This window comes from Hyperoodon ampullatus, assembly GCF_949752795.1.
Source record: "Hyperoodon ampullatus genome assembly, chromosome: X".
Lineage (NCBI taxonomy): Eukaryota > Metazoa > Chordata > Mammalia > Artiodactyla > Ziphiidae > Hyperoodon > Hyperoodon ampullatus.
This window is the reverse complement of record NC_136913.1, coordinates 92,610,741-92,631,779: the sequence shown is the minus strand read 5'-3', so window position 1 is coordinate 92,631,779 and position 21,039 is coordinate 92,610,741. Positions and strand designations below refer to the sequence as shown.

The following is a 21,039-nucleotide window of genomic DNA, read 5'->3' as shown; positions in this document are numbered from 1 at the left end:
TATAAGCAGATATGATTAAATTTCTCAATGTTGATTCATATTTATCAATCAGGTCTTTCCAAACAATAGTTAACCACTTGAAAAATGCTATGAACAACTAAAATATTTTAGAGTTCAAGATATTAGTTAAAATTTTGAAGCATAACAATGAACATACAATAATTGGTGATCCTAGGAACAGATATAATTTTAAATAATTTTTAATTTTTTCTGATTTGATATTTAAACCTGATATTAAATTTGATATTTCAATTTACACAATTATATAACCATTGGTGTAAAAGCTATACATGTGCTATGAACAGTACTGTTTGATTCTTCTTTGTAACTGTGAGCCATTAGGTACTATGACTACTACATGTATATTGTATGTTTAAAACAAGTATTAAAACATAGATTAAAGAAAGTAGGTAGTTTAGAACAAGTGAAAGAAAGGAGTCACATGCTAGATCACCATCATCATTTAATATTCATTTGTCTCCCACAATATGCAAGGCATTCTATACACAATTCTAATGGTTCTTATGTTAAACAACCAGTCTTAAAAGTATTCTTTCCCTAGATGAAGTGAACTTTTTAATATACAGTATAATTACCCTTAATATCTATCCTATTACTTTATATACAACCTAACACCACCACAGAGTTGATAGGTCAGTCTGCAAGTTCAAAGTCATAGTAAGCAACAGAAACCACTTACTTTCTGATCCCAACAAAAAAGAATAGAAGCTCAGAAAGTTGGTGCTAAGATACAGCCAACCCTGACAAGGAACCCGTCCTTTCCAATAACTGCACGAGTAATAGGTCACTAACTTTTCCTGCTCTGGTAAACCAAAACATTTTTCAAATTTCAAAAGGGCTTCTCGAAATTTCTCAGGGTCATCTTCTTTTGCAAAAGAATGTTTTCCCTCTTCAGCAATTAATCCCTAAAGGAGACAAAATATTTTCTGAAAATTAGTAATTACCTACCAACAAAAATATCTCTCACATATTTAAACAATTCATTGAATAAAACTGTGTACACACACACACACACACACACACACACGCATGTGCACACATATCTCTTAAGACAGAGGTGAGCAGATTTTGTTTAATTTTGTAATTAGGCTTTTTCTAATACCTCACAAGGAGCTACCACAAATAGAGGTGCTAAATATTATTTTGATTGAGTGAAGGGTTCATTCAAACTGCAAACTCAAGAGATTCTGAAATGAAAATATCCCTAATAGCACTCACAAGGGCACCAAAGACTAACCGCTAACTTTAACAATGTCTTTAGTTCTGATTCTGATATTCATATATGTGCTTCTGCCAATCCTGAAAGGTGGCAGTAAAACAATGACCTGCCATGCAGCTTCGATCCTCAAATAAGAGGGTCAAAGACTTTAGTATTCCATCTACAAAATATATCCATGCCACTTACTCTTATCTTTCCTTGTACAAAATTAGTAATATCTTCATTAGAATCAAACACAGACAAGGTCTTCATGATATTTTGTTCTAACCATTCCCAATGTTTGGTTATTTCTTCTCTGTTGGCTCCTGATTCATAATAAAAGAGAATGAAAGACTCAAAGAAAACTCCACACACAAAAAACTGCTCTTGATATTTATAAGCTCAGTTTTAAAAGAAATAAAATTATATTTGCTCATTTTCAAAAATGATCATCATAAAAGAACAGGGGTACTACATTTATTCTCTATTTCATCACTATATGTGGGTAGGAACACTATAAGTAGAAAGGATAAAATATTTAAGGAAAGTGGAGAAAAGTAAATACAACTCATGAGAAAAGATATAAAATTCTGAAAACAAGGTGCCAGTAACTGGTGCCTACGGTAACCAGTTCTTTTAAGAGAATATATAGAGTACCAGAATATAAACATACATAATTTAATCTTTGGCCTTCAAATAATACAGTCAGTACTGTGCCTATCTGTGTGACTGAAAACAGCATGCACATGACAATCCTATGCACACTGTGTAAATGTGGATTTCAACTGTGGCAACTCTATCTCAGAAAGTATGAAGCCTTTGCTCAGAGTCAACTCCTTCATTAAAACGTCTGGTCAACTTAAAGAAATTTTATGAAAGAGGTTAGAAATCCTGTAGCAAGGTTAAATCCTTGTGACCTCCTGCATCAGTGTTAGGTGGTTTATTGAGGGTCAGACTAAATACTACACTTAGCTCTGGGTTCCTTTGGCTTGAAGAACATTTCAATATCTATCAATTTCCCCCTATAATCCATATACCTTTAAGATCTCTCTAGCACTGCAGATTATACAAATCTCATTCAAAAGAAATATCCTGACTTCTAAGTATGTTTTATGATATATGGAAGAGTGATACATTAAAAAATTTATTGACACTGCAAAATCGCCTATTTCCTACAGTTCAGTTAGAATTGTATTCATGTTTCTCAAGTCATCATACCATGTGTAATATCTTTCTTTAATGAACAACAAATAAAAGCCATGGGGAAATTTTAAGGCCTTTATTTTGGCCCTTTAGGTATAAAGAAGCTTCATTAGTAGGTAACTACTGTATTTCTGTATGAGGTTAATTTGGGGGAATAAGTTGTATTATCATCCATTTTTTTTAAGTAAAAAGGATATTTTTTTCTAAATAATTTCTACCAACCAGATTTAGAGTTGAGGTTATAGACATCTCATGATGTCAGCAGGTGTAATATCTTCTGCATTTAGTTTAAACAGCATTCAATTTAAAAGAGCCAGGAGAAAACACTCACCAGAAACACTAAAGGAAGTTTAGAGGGAGATGCACAAAACAAGCCACACATTTAAAAAAATTAATTGTATGCTGTATGTTCACACATATGAACTGTCCAGAAATTGACAGGCTTTTATTTTTTTAAAAAGTATGTATACTTAAAAGAAATGGGGGGAGAAGGGAGAAAGAATGAGAAAAAGGCAGCCTTTCAACATTAAAAAACCACAAATCTCAGATTCTAATTTAGACCAACATTGTAGTGGCATCATAAAAGAAGTAAACTGTCACTGTATATTTTTTTTTAATTTTGAGTTTCTTTGTTAGGAAGAACCATCCTAATTCCTTTTCTACCACAAAAGATATATGTGGAAGCATCTGAACCACCCCAACATAGATGAATATGTAGCATTATGTGTAAGATATCCCTTCATATTTCAAGGATATGGTGCCTTTTGCGAGAAAGTCGGTGTGTAACTAAAAAAGGTTCAGATTTTTAGGCTTAAATTTTCTTAGGGATTAACCTTTAAGTTTTGAACTTGATTCTCCTCATCTGAGTTATTAGAGATGAAACAAAGTACTTCATGGGGGAGGTTCTCATCTTCCTAGCAGTTGGGTTAAGCAGGAGAGGTATTGGGTTGGCCCAAACAAACGTTCGTTTGGGTTTTTCCATAAGATGGTATGGAAAACCCAAACGAACGTTTAGGCCAACACAATAAGTTGAAGAAAGGAGTCATACAGCAGTAGCACTAAGCAAAATTTACTCTGAATCAGCACTGCTGGAACACATGCTTTAGGTCCCTCACATTAATGGATTTTTAAAAAATAATTTATAATCCTTCTTAAATAAATAGATATCTTTCTAGTCTCTCAAATAGAGCTGCACATTTTAACTCGTTTCTAAATCAAAACAACTGGGGAGATTCTATTCCCATATAAGTCATTACAGAGTATTGAGTAGAGTTCGCTGTGCTGTACAGCAGGTTCTTATTAGTTATCTATTTTATATATAGTAGTGTATATATGTCAATCCCAATCTCCCAATTTATCCCTCACCCCACCCCGTTTCCCCCTTCGTAAGCATACATTTGTTTTCTACATCTGTGACTGTTTGTAAATCAACTATACTCCAATAAAAATCAATTAAAAAAAAACAACTGGGAAGTATAAGTAAATTTAAATATTCAATTTCTTAAGATCCTTATTTGTTTGAATTCCATGTTTTAAAAATCATACTCACCACAAGCAATTGACAGGTAAACTTGAGAATCTGGTGTCTGGTGTAGGATGCGAAATGGAGCTACTTTAGCAGTGGAGTCTAAGACTGAATCAAGAGTCCCAACCAGAAGCCCTATTGTAATAAAGAGACTGGTGAAACAAGGATTTTACAAGAGATAAAATCAATATCGCTTCATATGACTAACAACCAATGTTTTTTTTAAATTTCTAGCCCAAAGCTTCCTTATAGAGATTTTTCTTAAAGAAAAAATATACTCAGGATGAAGAGATTACGCTGCTCCAATGTCAGTAGTTCCTGAAAATATTATCTTTCAATAAAAGAATAAGTCAGGTTCAGTTGTCTAAACCTCATGATATATTTGCAGCACTTATTTACCTCCTTTACAAGGTTGTGTATAGAGCAGGTAAGAATGTAGATTCTGGTACCAGAGATTACCTAGGTTTGAATCCTGGCTCTGGTACTTACTTGTGTCAACTTGAGCCAGTTGTAATTACATTTTCTTCATCCTCATTTGTAAAATAAGGGGGTAAAAATGGAGCCCACCACAAAAGGTTGTTGTAAAGATGAAATGAGTTATTATTACACATAAAACACTTAGCACAATGCTTAGCACATAGCAAAAGACTCAGTATTATCTAATACTATTATAAGAAAACAATGGATATTTAAACAAGATTAAAAAAAACCTTGATTAATTAAAATGCTTAGGTAAGGGGAATTTCTTTTTAACATTTAATTTCTCAATTTGGAATTCAAGGCTTTGATCATTTAGCTTCTTCAATTTAATTATCTGATATTTCCTACTCCTCCCTAGAATAAAGTTTGCTGTTTTCTTAAACAACTAATTTCTCCCTTAAAGTCTTTGCTAAGCAAGTCTCTTTTTACCTAGAAATGCTAACGCAAGTCTTGTAGCCCAGTCTGGCTAATCCAAATCCTACATTTTCTTCAAGACCCAGTTCCCCTATGAAATCCTCACTGGCAACCCCAAGCAATTATGCCTTCCCTTTTGTCTGATTACTTATGGTACTTAAAGTCTATATGACACAACCTAGAATTCTGATTATTAGGCTAGTTATTACAACTACTTTCTAAGTGCTTCATGTGTATTTATCTTACCTCCTTATCTAGATTATTAGTTCTCTGGAGACAATAACCATGTCTTCTACCTCTGGGTTTGTATCCCTAACTTTCAACATATTGCTGGACACAACAGAAGCAAAATTTGTTGACTTAACTGTATCAGTGAGATGGCTGAAATACATAAATCTACCTTCATTTTCTGGAAGCTTTGATTGGTTGAGTGTTTGTTTTACTTTATGAGGCATTCCTCTTTTATGTAGCATACAGACTTAGAAAAAATAAATCAATTATAAAACAGGCCTTTGGCTATTTTCCTACCTTTACACACTTAAAAGGAGTTAAGATTTCAAGCAAGCTTTGAATAAGAAGATAGGTAGGTTGGCAGATGTGAGGTAGGAAGTTATTATAAGCATAGAAGGAGGTAAATTAGAAGAGTAGGAGATAGAACAAAGAAATAAAGAGAAATTTGGCTCAGCTGAAAGAAAAGGGTGGGAAAGTAGATGTAGGAATTGGTAAAAAGTAAAAATAGGGGTCACAAATGCAGCATAACATCAATTAGCAATCTTACAGAGGGTTTTGATAGTGGGGGCCAAGTATCAAGAAAGATTCTGGCAATCACAACACGTGCAGCTTATAGAAAGAAGAAATTATCTGGACTTCCCTGGTGGTCCAGTGGTTAAGAATCCGTCTTGCAATTCAGAGGACGCCGGTTCGATCCCTGGTCGGGGAACTAAGCTCCAACATACCGTGGAGCAACTAAGCCCACGTGCCACAGCTACTGAGAGCCCGCCTGCCGCAAACTAGAGCCCATACGCTCTGGAGCCTGCACACTACAACTAGAGAGACGCCCGCACACCGCAAGGAAGAGCCCACATGCCGCAACTAAGACGATGCAGCCAAACATAATAAATAAGTAAAGTTTGCATAAAAAAAGAAATTATCTGATATGAAAAAGCCATAATATGAATTGAAGACTAAGAAAAAGAAATATGAACATCCAAAAAAATATTATGAAAGAGACAGTACCGGGGAAGAGAGAATGGGAATGAAGAGGAGAGACAGAGGAAGTGATTATATATCAACTAATAATGAGGGAATTACTGAAGGGCTTGGAGATAAAAGGCAAAATCTATCACTTTCAGAGTGAAAAAGTGTAAGAAATTGGAGATCTGGCTAAGAGATCAAGGATAAGGTAAGAAAAGTGGAAGTTGATGAAAGATAAAGAAATAAACATGGGGGCTTCCCTTCCCTGATGGCGCAGTGGTTGAGAATCTGCCTGCCAATGCAGGGGACACGGGTTTGAGCCCTGGTCTGGGAAGAGCCCACATGCCGCGGAGCAACTAGGCCCGTGAGCCACAACTACTGAGCCTGCGCGTCAGGAGCCTGTGCTCCGCAACAAGAGCGGCCGCGACAGTGAGAGGCCCGCGCACCGCGATGAAGAGTGGCCTCCGCTCGCCGCAACTAGAGAAAGCCCTCGCACAGAAACGAGGACCCAACACAGCCAAAATTAAATAAATAAATATATTTTTTAAAGTCCTTAAAAAAAAAGAAATAAACGTGGGAGCTAAACATATGCAGATAGCTTCTTCAGAGCAATGTAATTGAAATTATTCGGGAAATGGAAAAAAGGAGGATGTTCTCAGTTTGAAGATGGGAAAGTGAAAATACTAAAATAGTTAAAAGAGTAGTAGTAAAAAACAACCAAAAGAGGTAACTGTCTTCAGGTTGAAAAATTGGAATCAAGTGTATGAATGTTTGTTTATATAAATAAACATGCAATAACTTGACAAAACTGTCAAAATAAAGGAGTTCAAATAAAAGCATTCATTAAACACAGCACTGTTAAAGCTGCTGGATTTGGCTTCCAAGAATTTAAGTTCTAAAAAAGCTTTCAAAAATGTTTTTTCAAATTTGCGAGGAAAATCATTTATTTCATGTTTACCACATTTTAAATAAAAGTAGCTCAAATTCTATTTCCTTCTTTATATACCCTAGAAAAAGCAGTATTAGAAGAATGGGAAAAAGAACAAAGAGGTAAAGAAAAGTTTGGCTCAGCTGAAAGTTAACAGTGGGAGTGTGGATGTGTGAGGAGGCAGAAAGGAAAGGAGAGGCCACAGATAATCATTCCTAAGTAACAATAACAATTAGCTCTTTGATAGAAAGTTTGAGACTGGGGACAAAGTGGTCAAAACCACTGGCAGGAAAGGTCATTTTTTTTGCAACAGAAATGTTTGCAAGGTTATAAGTGCTTTATACTACGTAGAAAGGAAATTGTTCGGGTTTTGTAAGTGCTTTAAATCAGGCAGTTAGTGTAAAACCATGCAACAAATAATTTGGAAGCTAGTGCTAGAATACATTTCTAGTTACTTGGGGAAGTCTTCCAGCGCATTAAGCTATAATCATCATCAAGCCCCTGCAAGTCATTTAGGAATTAATATGTGCCAGTGTCTGGGTTCTAGAAGTACAAGAAAACAAGCAGACAACTTTGGGTTGCTTTTCCATACACACAGAGGTTTATCATCTGACAGCCTGAATATTCAAGGTCATGAATCAGCCTACATATGGGAAGTTCTATAGCAATATTAAATTGGGAACAGAATAGATACGGTCTCTCAGCTGCATGACAGAACAAGAGATTTAAAAATATCAAGAAATTCAAATCATTCTTTGAATGTCTAAAACTGAGTAAGGTATCAATATTCTAGACCCTATTAAAGGTCTATGTGGTTTTGGTAGCATCCTGACATATACGTAGCAACAAACTTCTTAAGGAAACTCATCACCATAAGTGATGTGAAATGCTTTATTAAATGACACAGCAAGATAACAAAAAAAGCAAGGTTCTGTGATTTTAAAAAAAAGGCAATTTACAGGTAATGATTATTGTTCATGAACCAGTTATTTGGATGGATAGAGATAGAGCATCACTGATGTCAGAGATGAAAAACACCCTAGCATGTCATGTAGCCCAACCACCCATACATTCGTCTGTTCTATGGTATCCCTGATAGAAAGCCTGGCTTTTTCCTGTAAACTTCAGAGTTCTCCCAAGGCAGCCTATTGCATTGGTGGGAATTTCTACTAATTAGAAAGTTATTTCTAAAATATTTTATGGTTGACCCTTGAACAACACAGGGGTTAGGGGAGGTAACCGCCACACAGTCAAAAATCTGCATATAACTTCATAGTCGGCCCTCCTTATCTGCAGTTCTATATCCTTGGGTTCAACCAACCGCAGATCATGTAGTACTGTTGTATTTATTGGAAAAAAAACCCCACATATAAGTGGACCTGCACAGTTCAAACCCCATGTTGCTCAAGGGTGAACTGTATATATCCAGATGTTATAATCAGGGCTGGCTTTATGAGCTTGTGGCCTGTCCATTAAGGCCTCATGCTCAGAAGGGCCCTGTGCTTGCTTTAATACGCTACTGTCACCCATCTTAAAATTCTAAATTTTTGAACAAAGAGCCCTGCATTTTCATTTTGCACTGGGCCACACACATTAGGTAGCCAATCCTGGTTACAGTGGTTATCTCCGGGCAGCAGGATGATGGGTGATCATTATTTTCTTTTTTACACCTACACATATTTTCTGAAATTTTTACAATGAACACTTTTTAACCCTTAAGATAGAAAAATGAAGGTATTTCTTATACACTTAAAAAAAAGAAAAAGGAAGGTCTTTCTTAGGATAAATAAAATGCTATTCAATACTTCCTTGCAACTTTGGGGCAATACAAAACATATGCTCTATTCAATATGATGGGTCTTCAAGTATTATTATTATAGTTACCTTGTCTCCAGTTGCTTATTCTTCTCCTCGCCTACCTTAAAATATACCTAGTTCTTTCACCAGTTTGTTGCATGAGATTGTCTGGGACTCTTATTATTTCTTCTATCATTCTCTTAACATACCTATTTGTCAAAGTCTCTTATGAAATGTGTCACTCAAACCTGAATACCAGGTAAGATCTGAACAAATGCAGGCTTCTTATACTGTGGGCTACATGGTTCTATTAATGCAGTCAAAGATCATACCAGCTTTTTCAGTCCCTATGTCATATTATTATCATACTAAGCTTGTGATCAACTAATCCACTGTGATCTTCTTCACAAACATAAGCACCAACCTAGGAATTCTCTGTCCTGTACAGCTGATTTTTTTAAAAACCTAAATGCAGTTTACATTTACCCATGATAAATTTTAGCTCACTGATTTTAACTGAGCATTCTAACTTGTCCAGTTCTATCTGAATCTTGATTTTTTCTTCTATGATAGTGATTCTCGACCCTAACTGCAAATTTGAATCATTTGGAGGACTTTTAAAAACTCCTCAAGCTCGACTTTTAAAACTACTGAAGCCTGGAGATTCTAATTTAATTCATCTGGGTCAGGGTCCAGGTATTCTGTTTTTTCCTTAACTTTGTATTATAAAAATTTTCAAAAATAGAATAATAAACTAAAACTTCTATGTGCCCATCACATAACTTCAATAATTATCAACATTTTGCCAATCTTCTATCATTAATCCCTCCTAGAGTATTTTAAAGTAAATCCCAGATATCACATCATTTTACCCATAAATACTCCAGTGTCATTTAGTTTGTTTTAAAAGGTTCTCAGTTGAATCTAACATCCGGCCAATGTTGAGAAAACTGATCTATGGTATTAACTGTCCCTTTCCATTTTCAGACACCTGCAAATTTGATAAATATTTCTTTTTTATATTAGGTTAATGATAACGATGAACAAGTAGGACCAAGAGCTGAGTGTTGGAGGAAGGGCCACTATAAAAGAGCCAAAGCTTGAAGATGGTACTCATTATCAATGTGCTAGTTTAGTACACTTTCATTTGACAAGTGGCTCTTTCTGCTTGTAAAGTAGATTGAGGACACTGTGTAAGGCAACACTGCTCTAGCTACAGAAGTCATTAAAATGAACTTCCTAATACAAACAAGATTTAATTTCCATTCTAAGTAAAATGTTAGATTACAACTTGGGGCCATAGAAATGATTACTGGAACTTTATAGTGGACTCTGTATCTTGCCTTAAGTTGCCGTATTTACAAAGTCAAACAAGTACTCCTTTACTGAATTTTTTATAATCTCAAGTTCATTAAAAGTTGATGAACAAACTAATTAGTAAAATGACAACACACTTAGTAGGAAATACATTCAAATAGGAGAAAGTACTGTTCTCAGTAGAGGTTGTAGGTTTTCCTGTTTCTACTGCTTTTGCTGCCAGTTCTAAGTCCTTAAAACAAGACTGTGAATGCTTATTTTACAACTATCCAATAGCCACAGCTGACATTTTGAAAGCTGCCAACTTTACACTAAGAGCGTTGGAAAACTGTTAATAAAAATAACTCTTTTGTCCTGTTTTCCCTCTCCCTTCATTTTTTAAGGACATTTACTTGAAAGCTGGATATACATAAGCTCTCCTTTCCTTCCCTAACTGAAATTTTTGTTTCATTAAAGGATTTAGAATTTTTAAAAGGTAAGTAACTGATGACATAAATGGCAGATTACAGTGTCATGGGGGTAAAAAAGCATACATGAATTATTAATCAAATCCAGCTATACTTCTAAAGATTAAAACATAGAGAAATATGAGAATTGTTACCACCTTTATTTACAGCACCTTAATACACTTCAAGACTTATGCATCACTGTACAAAATGAGTAGCCCTCAGAAAATTTTAAAAAATACAACATCTGAATTCCCAGGTGCAAAGCAAAAAGCAAGTGTGGCAGCAAATGAAACCTCATACATAGTACAGTGCTTTAAAATCATTATTTAGAAGAACTAAAGCTGGCCATGATTTTGGTTAGTTTAAAACAAGAGGAGAACTAATGATTAAAACTTCACTTTTTTATACTGGAGTGAGAGAGAAAAAAACAAGACCATCTAGGCGGGAATTGAAACGGCAGTGGAGACAAAAAACAACAAAGTTTTAATTCTCAGGTCCCTTTGATATTCTATCTCCGGTTTTCCAGGTTTTCCTCTTCTATAGAAGAGGACATTGCTCTTCAACAACGTTTCTGGTTGCTAAGGGCACTATATCTTGAGTCTCATATTTTCAACCACAAATAAATGAATCTGGAGTACTTGCTGTGTCCCCAGCAACTGCCATCTTTTGCTTTTTCACTACCATATTATTCCTCCCACTTAGAATGTCCTCCCCAGTTCTCTCTACCAAACCACAGCCCAGATATTGTGGGTGCTGAGAGATGGCTGATTTAATTTTTAAAAACAATCCAAACGGGCTTTTGGCATGTTGCTCCACAGATGTCACACTGGGATTCTGCCACCAGAATACCACCTATTGTTATTAATCACTGCTTTTAGGAACTCTTTGTATCATTTAACAAGACATTAGATAAGCATACTTTACACCAGATCTGGTCCTGGAAAATTGCTTTGGGAGTTTCAAATACTCCTCATACATGACTATTTATAAGCCACTCAAACCAGGCTGATATTATTACTGACTACCCCAATAATTACACATTTTGCTTGCTTATTTGTTTATTATCTGTCTGTCCCACCAGATTATAAAGTCTGTGGGGGTAGAAACTATTTCTATTTTAATCACCACTGTATACCCAACACCCAGGACAGTAGCCAGCTACTACCCATTTCTCTGCTTCCCTTCACAGTGAAATTCCCAGACAGAATTATGTATATTCACTCTGCTCCCCAAAACCTGCTTGGCTCATATACTCTAGTCCCTCTGGTCTCTGTGCATAGGTTACCTTAAAGAAGTGTTCCTACACCAAATTTATCTAAAATACCAATCCCCTCCCCTCTCTATTACTATACCTTACTTTATTTTTCTTCATATCGTTTACTGCCACCAGCCATATATTATTTGTTTATTTGCCTCCCTCAACTAAAATGTTAGCCCCATGAGAATGGGGATTTTGCTCTGCTCACTGCTGTTATCTCTAGCACCTAAAACAGTGCTTGATTTTTAGAAGACACTAGGTAAATTATCTGTTGAATGAATGTCTCTTGTAACATCACATTTAGGATTTACTCTTACCTGTTGTGCTCATATAGCAGCAGCAAAAGGTGAAAAACTGGGCAGATTTTCTAACATCAAGGTAATATAAAATCCATGTCATAGCTGTACAGCAACATGGTAAACATTATAGTGCCCTTTATTTTATTAATTTTTAGCTTACTTTACATCTATACTCCTTCCACAACTGTCCACCAGAAACACGGGCTTTCACCAGCTGGATCATTATTTCTTCTTCAAGTATTATGTTTTGAAAACTGTAACTAAGATAACTAAAGTTATACATACTCTTCAATACCACTAAGACAAGTGATGCTTATATCTATAGAAGCACTGTTTGAGAACTTCTGGGTTTTGGGAAATTGTAGATCAAAAAGAAATTCTGTCCTGCTATTTTATTCTAATTGCTGTTTATTATTTTGATTAAAAACCATAGATGCAGGAATTCCCTAGTGGTCCAGTGGTTATTACTCTGCGCTCTCACTGCCGAGGGCCCGGGTTCAACCCCTGGTTGGGGAACTAAGATCCCAGAAGCCATGCGGCCAAAAAACAACCAAAAAAACCATAGATGCCTAGCCATTATCATACCAAAATTCTTGAGTGATTAACTATCAGTGTTTTGATTTTACAGTGATATCACTGCATATTGTATACACTCAATGTTACTACTCCAAATCAATTTCTATATACAACATGGGAAAAGTAATTACTAGGGAAAATGGTACAAATATAGATCCTCATTTGGTCTTCGGATAAAGAAAATGGCACTTAACATCTCGTACCTTCATTAATAGATAAATGAACGTCAAATGTTTATATAGTTGCTCACAGGTTTCAAAACTCATTTGACTCACATAACAATGCCATGAGATAGGGAAGATAAGTTTTGTTCCCATTTTACAAATGACAAAACAAAGCCTTTATCAAACAATTACAACTGAATAGACACATAAAAATATTGAAGAAACAGAGAAGATAAAGGAAGCAGGGTGAATTTGTGGATTTTAGCTTGTAGTTGACTTATTAAAGAAAAATCTCATAGGGTAACCCCTGGGGAGGGCAAATCACACTGTGCTCAGTTCCCTCCCTGGGACATTTTGATACAGGTGAAATCAAGTAAGAAATTACCTTTAAAGATCTCTTTGAATGATATAATAAAGAACAACTCTGTAGGTTTTGAAAAATGAAGGATGGTCAATATCATCACTCTTAAGTCTTGATTTTCTTTTCATTAGAACGACATCCACTTGACGGCAAATATTAATTTCCTACTTACATTATAAATCTCCAATATCTTAACCAAAAAATAAATAAAAGAAAGAAAAGAAACCAACCTAATTGCATACAATCTACATCATTATTACTTTAACGTAACTCTTGAGGATTGAGGATTCAGGACCCTAAGGTAAACTGGAGTGGTGGTTTCCAGCCTATGCTTAAGGGAGGAAAGACTCCAGCAGCAAGCAGGGGAAGGGAAAGGGAGAGAGAGCAGTGTATTACCAAGGTATCTGAATTAAGGCCCAAAGCTTATAGGTATGCAGTCAACAATCCTTCCAATGGAACAGGATAGAAAGCCCAGAGATAAACCCACACACATACGGTCACCTTACCTTTGATAAAGGAGGCAATAATATAGAATGGAAAAAAGACAGCCTCTTCAATAAGTGGTGCTGGGAAAACTGGACAGCTACATGTAAAAGAATGAAATTAGAACACTCCCTAACACCATACACAAAAATAAACTCAAAATGGATTAAAGACCTAAATGTAAGGCCAGACACTATAAAACTCTTAGAGGAAAACATAGGCAGAACACTCTATGACATAAATCACAGCAAGATCCTTTTTGACCCACCTCCTAGAGAAATGGAAATAAAAACAAAAATAAACAAATGGGACCTAATGAAACTTAAAAGCTTTTGCACAGCAAAGGAAGCCATAAACAAGAGGAAAAGACAACCCTCAGAATGGGAGAAAATATTTGCAAAGGAAGAAACTGACAAGAATTAATCTCCAAAATATACAAGCAGCTCATGTAGGTCAATATCAAAAAAACAAACAACTCAATCCAAAAATGGGCAGAAGACCTAAACAGACATTTCTCCGAAGAAGATATACAGATTGCCAACAAACACATGAAAGGATGCTCAACATTACTAATCATTAGAGAAATGCAAATCAAAACTACAATGAGTTATCACCTCACACTGGTCAGAATGGCCATCATCAAAAAATCTAGAAACAATAAATGCTGGAGAGGGTGTGGAGAAAAGGGAACCCTCTTACACTGTTCGTGGGAATGTAAATTGGTACAGCCACTATGGAGAACAGTATGGAGGTTCCTTAAAAGACTAAAACAGAACTACCATACGACCCAGCAATCCCACTACTGGGCATACACCCTGAGAAAACCATAATTCAAAAAGAGTCACGTACCACACTGTTCACTGCAGCTCTATTTACAATAGCCAGGACATGGAAGCAACCTAAGTGTCCATCGACAGATGAATAGATAAAGAAGATGTGGCCCATATATACAATGGAATATTACTCAGCCATAAAAAGAAACGAAATTGAGTTGTTTGTAGTGAGATGGATGGACCTACAGTCTGTCGTACAGAGTGAAGTAAGTCAGAAAGAGAAAAACAAATACCATATGCTAACACATATATATGGAATCTAAAATAAAATGGTCATGAAGAACCTAGGGGCAGGACAGGAATAAAGACGCAGACGTACTAGAGAATGGACTTGAGGACACGGGAAGGGTAAGGGTAAGCTGGGACGAAGTGAGAGAGTGGCATGGACATATATACACTACCAAATGTAAAATAGATAGCTAGTGGGAAGCAGCCACATAGCACAGGGAGATCAGCTCCATGCTTTGTGACCACCTAGAGGGGTGGGATAGGGAGGGTGGGAGGGAGACGTAAGAGGGAGGGGATATGGGGATATATGTATACGTATAACTGATTCACTTTGTTATACAGCAGAAACTAATACAACATTGTAAAGCAATTATACTCCAATAAAGGTGTTAAAAAATTCAGTTGTAAGCATAATTAATGTTTTAGACAGATAATAATATAGATGTATCCTTACCAAAAAAAATAATAATCCTTCCCTTACTACCTAGAGCAATTGGTGACACTGACCATCCTTCATATCTCAAAACCTCCTACAAAGCTGTCCTTTATCATTCTAGCAGATCTTTAAAGGCAATTGTTTGCTTGATTTCATAGGGATCCAGGTTCCAGGGAGGGAAGAAAGGAGCGGAGCACACAGTGTGATTTGCCTCCCTAGGGGTTGCCCTATGGGATTTTCTCTTTAATAAGCCAAAATGATATTTATTAATTTACAGTGTATGTGTGTGGGGGGGGGAGGGTTGATCTTTCCTTATGTAAAATGAAATGTTAAGGCCACCATTTGTGTACCCTGGTCCCAGTAATGAGGTACCTGGGAGGCCAACATTTTACCAGATGGTTCCTTTGTGAGCATGGAATGCAGGGATATTTTGCCAAGGAAAACTGAGAACATTTTCAGGGTTTGGTCCTTGAGCTTGGGGTAGAGAAAAAGAAGAGAAAAGCGTTGTGTTTTCGATGGATGGTCATTAAGAACTTTTTAAAAAGGCTACCTTATTGTTTTTTATGTATGTGTTTAAATATGATAACTCACATAGTGATTTATTACGTTTATATAAATATCATAAAACATTTTGAAATGGAAAGTTCATTTCAAACATTACCATGTTCTAGTTTTTACAGATGGTTTAATTTCAAAGTAATGATGCCAAGATGAAAGAAGAGATAAGGAAACATACTCCATTTTCATGTTTTATTTCTTAGTCTTGTTCTACATCACAAAAAAGGAGGTCTACTGAGGGAGGCTGTCAATCCAACACACAAGAACCTGCTTACACTGTTCAGATATGGAAGATTCAAGAGCAAAATACTCTCAACAAACTATCAAAATTAAAGCTTCCTAATTGGCAGACCTTCCTAAGTCCCATACACTAGAATACTTAATAGAATGTAGCCCCATAATTTCACTCATGTAGTAGCTCCCATCTGCCAAGCAGAGCAAATTGTTGATTTGTGCTTAATAAGCCAAATATGCATAAATTATTTTTAATTACATAAAGCCAGGTGCTAAATTTAGGTGCCAGAGAAAAGTCATCACCCTTATCAGAGAGGAGGGACAAGGAATAATGCAAGGTAACTGCAAAAACCCAGAAGGGTGAATTACTTCTCTAAATGAGAAGTAATAAAGTACAGATCACTTTATCTGAAAAATAATCTTATGTATAACAAAAATTTTCACAAGATATTCCACCCTGCTGTGAACCAGGACAATTAAGTAAGATACAGTTAGGCAAATAGTAAGTAATCTACCAGATATCCACTAGAAGTGTTTCAGAAATTTAGAAAAGGATTTAAGAACTCTAACTTCCAAATTAGTCTCTTGCTAAAACCATCCTAGGGTTCTCTGTTGCTCCAATTCCAGTATTAGAATTAAAGAAAAAAAAAAAGAGTCAACTAACTTCACCAAATCCACAGCTAAAGTCATTACATTGCTGGTGCTTATTGCCAATTTTCACATGGCCAAGAAATGAAATCTTAAAGAAAGTACAACTATTAACATTTCTAGATGGTCATTATCTTTTCTTCATTAAAAAATATATAAACGAATATCTTAAAGGGGGAGCACGTAACATTGGATTTTAGCAAACAAAATGGACAAAGGCAAGCTTATGCTGGCACACAGTCAGACTCCTGTGAGAGCTAATCCAAATGTGGATTTGTGGTAAAGCACATCAAAGCTTTTGGCTTCACGATTTTAAGTAAGAATACAGTAATTGAGCAGCCATGAAAATCAGCATACTTTTGCTCTGGACCAAAAAGAACCAAATGAACCTTAAAAACACCTCTTCGCTCCACTCTGATCCATTTTGTTTAATTTACATGAAATATAGTGGTAGCTCTCATGTGGTAATTTCAAGCATCTTGACAATACAACAGGTAAAGCAAACATGCAGAGATACGAACTGACTACAAAAATGGGGCTGTGGCTGTTCTCAACATACATGTGTGGCAGAAATCTTGGTTTAGGGCTTCCCTGGTGGCACAGTGGTTAAGAGTCCGCCTGCCAATGCGGGGGACACGGTTTCGAGCCCTGATCCGGGAAGATCCCACATGCCGCAGAGCAACAAAGCCCGTGCGCCACAACTACTGAGCCTGCGCTCTGAAACCTGCGAGCGACGACTACTGAGCCCACGTGCTACAACTACCAAAGCCCGCGCGCCTAGAGCCGGTGCTCTGCAACAAGAGAAGCCACTGCAATGAGAAGTCCACGCACCACAAGGAAGAGTAGCCCCCGCTCGCCACAACTAGAGAAAGCCCACGCGCAGCAACGAAATTTATTTTAAAAATTTATTTAAAAAAAAAAAGAAATCTTGGTTTATTTCTTCAGATAAACACTCTCTTATTCTAAAGAGGTGGGGCTAGAGTAAATGGGAGTGGGTAGGATAGAGATAAGAAACTGGTGCAACTGATCCATGCTCTAAGAAAGCATGTCAAGGGAATTCCCTGGAGGTCCATTGGTTACAACTCCCGAGCTCTCACTGCCGAGGGCCCAGGTTCAATCCCTGGTCGGGGAACTAAGATCCCACAAGCCGCATGGCAAAAAAAAAAAAAAAAAAACTACGTCAAATGAAAAACCAAACACAGAAAACAAGGAGTGATTATATAAAGAAAATTTGCAACAAGTAAAAAAAAAATTACTACTACATAACAGTGGTTTGATTCTCAAAAAGCTGATTTACTTATTAATTTTCAGGAACACTGTAGTTGTAACAAAGTGAAATACACTTCTTTGGTAGATGAGGCCAGGAGTACCAGAAAAATTCTGATAAAGTAAGATTATGGGGAACCAAAATATTGTGCTGTAACACTGGGCTGGAAAATCTATTTTAAATATATTCCAATCTGTTCTCAACGGACTCAAGTGGGTGAATTGTCACTGGGTAATTATGACCATTGATTCTCAAGTTTTAATCTGGTAAACATATACATCTAATAAATGGAAAGACTCCTCTGCAAAATAACACTGGTAATTTTTGAGAATGAGAAAACGACAAAATGTGAAGTTTAATCAGGCAATTTTTGTTGCCATATTTTCAAGAGAGCCTTTTCAGACGCTGGATAGGATGAATAGGTCATGCAAGATTTTTTTTAAATGTCCCATAGAACCTCAAAATTCTCTCCACACTGCTGGGGTCTTGGGGGAAAAAAGGAAATAACAGCACATGTTCATCACCATCTTAACAAAACACATTGATTTGGCTCCTGTTATCTTTCATTTTATCCTCTCAGCTCTGAGGTAGACACCATTTACCAGAAGAGAAAAAGCAATGTCACCTCCTCCATGAATCTTTACCCAACCCTTCAGTTATTTGGTTCTAATTACAATTTGCCTGGTTTAGTAGTTAACGGGTTATAATTATAATTTGCCTGGTTTGCTGGTTACTTCCCCCAAACCCGACCCTCTGCCAGATTAAGAGCACTTCGAAGGCAGGGAACTGAATGTTAATTATCTTTGTACCCTAGCATTCCATGTGGCACATAGTAGGCGCTTCGGGTTGAATAAATGAAAGAATTTGTCGAATATAATTCAACAGGAGATTAGGATGGGACTAACATGCAGGTTTTGGGACTCTTCCCTCTTCCCGTTCCATCTCGCTGCTGAATTAAGCCTGGTTCATCACTTCAAGGCCACAACACCAAACTAGAAGTTGTCATGATAAAGAGCTCTGGCCTCCCAATGACCAAAAGTTTGCATGCCCCTGCCCAAGACGACAGGTCTCAGACCAAAACTCCTTGGAGGCTTTAAACACTAGACCCAGAGTTCTTGATTTGTAAATCAAAGAAGTGAAGGCAGGATAGATTAGGCGGGAAGAGAAACTTCCGTTTGTTTAACTGGTTTGCTTACAACCTTGGTTTTGAAAGAAAGGGCATTTCTCTCTTTTCTCAAGAGAGAAATGAATTACGAAGGTTACTTTGAGAGGGGATCCCAAAGATTGAAAACTTGGAGACAAAGTGAAAGATGATAAATCGGGAGGGTTCAGCAATTCTGAGACCTACCCCTCACCCTCCCCCGCACTCGGACCCTCCCCGACTCCCTAACCTCTCTTTTGATGCCGATTCCTCGAGACAGGATTGGAGCTCCTCCTTTTTTCCTCATCATCCCTCCTCCCACACAATTACACCTCCCACCCCCAGGGTGGCGGTTACCGATGGGGGGCAGGGGAGGGGCTGGGAGGCTTGTGGAAAAAAGTTAAGTGCACAACTGCGAACTGGCCCGGGTCACCAGCCTAAATGCGACCTGCCCACGTCTAACCCTCGTCACCAGCCCCCTCCCCCATGTAAAGCGACAGGGCAGGTACTCTGCCTCAGAAAGAACACTTCCTTTACCTCAGATTCTTCCTTGGCTTCAGAAGGAACCCCTCCTCCCTTTCCCCGTCCCACCCAAAGACCGACTGCTGGTCCAGGGAGGCGTTCTCAGGACTCAGTGAGGGCGAAGGAAAGGTGGTGGCGGGAGAACCCCAGTCCCCCCCGCCCAGGGTTTAGGATCGGGCGGCGGGCGGCGACGACTGTGTCCCTCACCACCTTTTAAGTACCAGCGAACACGGCCCAGAGGCGAGGGGGTGAGAGGGATGGCCAAAGCTTACCGGTGAGCCCCCCGCCGCCTTCCTCCCGGTAGCCCCGACGCCGCTGCAGCACGAAGTAGTCGTTGGACCTTTCCATCAGCCACAGCTTCAGCGCATTTTTCAGGAGCACTTCCTCGGGCTTCAGCCACATCGTGAAGAACTTTATGCCGCCCGGGAGCAGCGACCCAGATGCCCTCCTCACCTCACCCCTCCACCCGTTTCCTCCCGTCTACTTCTCCCACCAAATCTGCCTCAGGCGGCAGCCGCTCAGGTTCTGCTTTTCCACACTTCCCCCAACCCTCCCTTCTCTCCCACGTAGGCAGCGAGATTGCCAATTCCCTCCCACAGCGCTACCGCCCGACTGGGAAATAGTCCCGTTCCTTTCCCTTCTGGGAGTTGTAGTTTACTCCCCGCTTTTCTGTACTCAAGCACCTGGAGCGCGGGACTACACTTCCCACAATCCACTGGGGAGAGAACTGGGTGGGGGTGCTTTCAAAGCGGGTCCCGCCACCAGTTAAGTGGATTTTGCCTATCGAAAGTTTAAAGCGTTTTCTGGCAAATAAGTGAGTCCGGGTATAGAAGTGTTGTTTCTTCTCATCCTTTTACAGCCGAGGGTGTTAAACTGTCGAAAACAGTTTCCGGAATTTGGGAGTAACGATCGGCCATTCTGGGAAGGAGCAGTAGCTGCAACTAACGTTTAATGAGCTCTCACGTACAAAAGAGATTTCACACAGTGTCTCACATAATCCTTGTAGAAGTCTCACGAAGCATATCTCATTCCCCAACTTGCACATAAATAAACAAATGCGCGGTCGGGTTCGGTGACTTATCCAAGGTCACACAGTAAGTGGAGTTTGATACGATTCCTTGTCTGATTGAGAATCTTCCTTAGATTAAGCTCTTTCCGCGCGTACAATAAGAATATAAAACCTCCAGAAGCCACACAGTGTTTTTTACGCAGCGCTCCTCCTTTCCCAGATTTGTTCTATTTAAATGTTGTAATCAGCCACAGAAAATGTCGTCCAACTTTGCTTTACTGGATATAAACAATTTATGAGAGATTTTTTTTCTTTCTTAAACTCTTTAAGAAAAAAAAATCCCTTTCAGGGCAAGCTGCACATCTTTGTACCTTGACAACGATACGCAGCTGCTTAAACACTAAGGTGAATGAGGTCAGTGGTTTGTGAGACATCATTGTGAGAAATTACTTGAGGGACGTTTTTATTTACTGCGATAACTAAGCCCACCAGAATT

General features: G+C 37.8%; 1 protein-coding gene across 1 annotated transcript in view; it reads right to left on the bottom strand.

Moving 5' to 3' along the window:
- TBC1D8B (TBC1 domain family member 8B) overlaps positions 1-19,936 on the bottom strand; it is a gene marked incomplete at both ends in the record, with an annotated part of 65,547 nt that extends 45,611 nt beyond the window's left edge. The window contains 4 exons of the mRNA XM_079727419.1: positions 701-926; positions 1,427-1,545; positions 3,972-4,082; positions 19,807-19,936. Coding sequence (XP_079583545.1) covers positions 701-926; positions 1,427-1,545; positions 3,972-4,082; positions 19,807-19,936 — 586 coding nt within the window. The remainder of the gene's footprint in view (positions 1-700; positions 927-1,426; positions 1,546-3,971; positions 4,083-19,806) is intronic.
- Between the last annotated feature and the right edge of the window lie 1,103 nt (positions 19,937-21,039).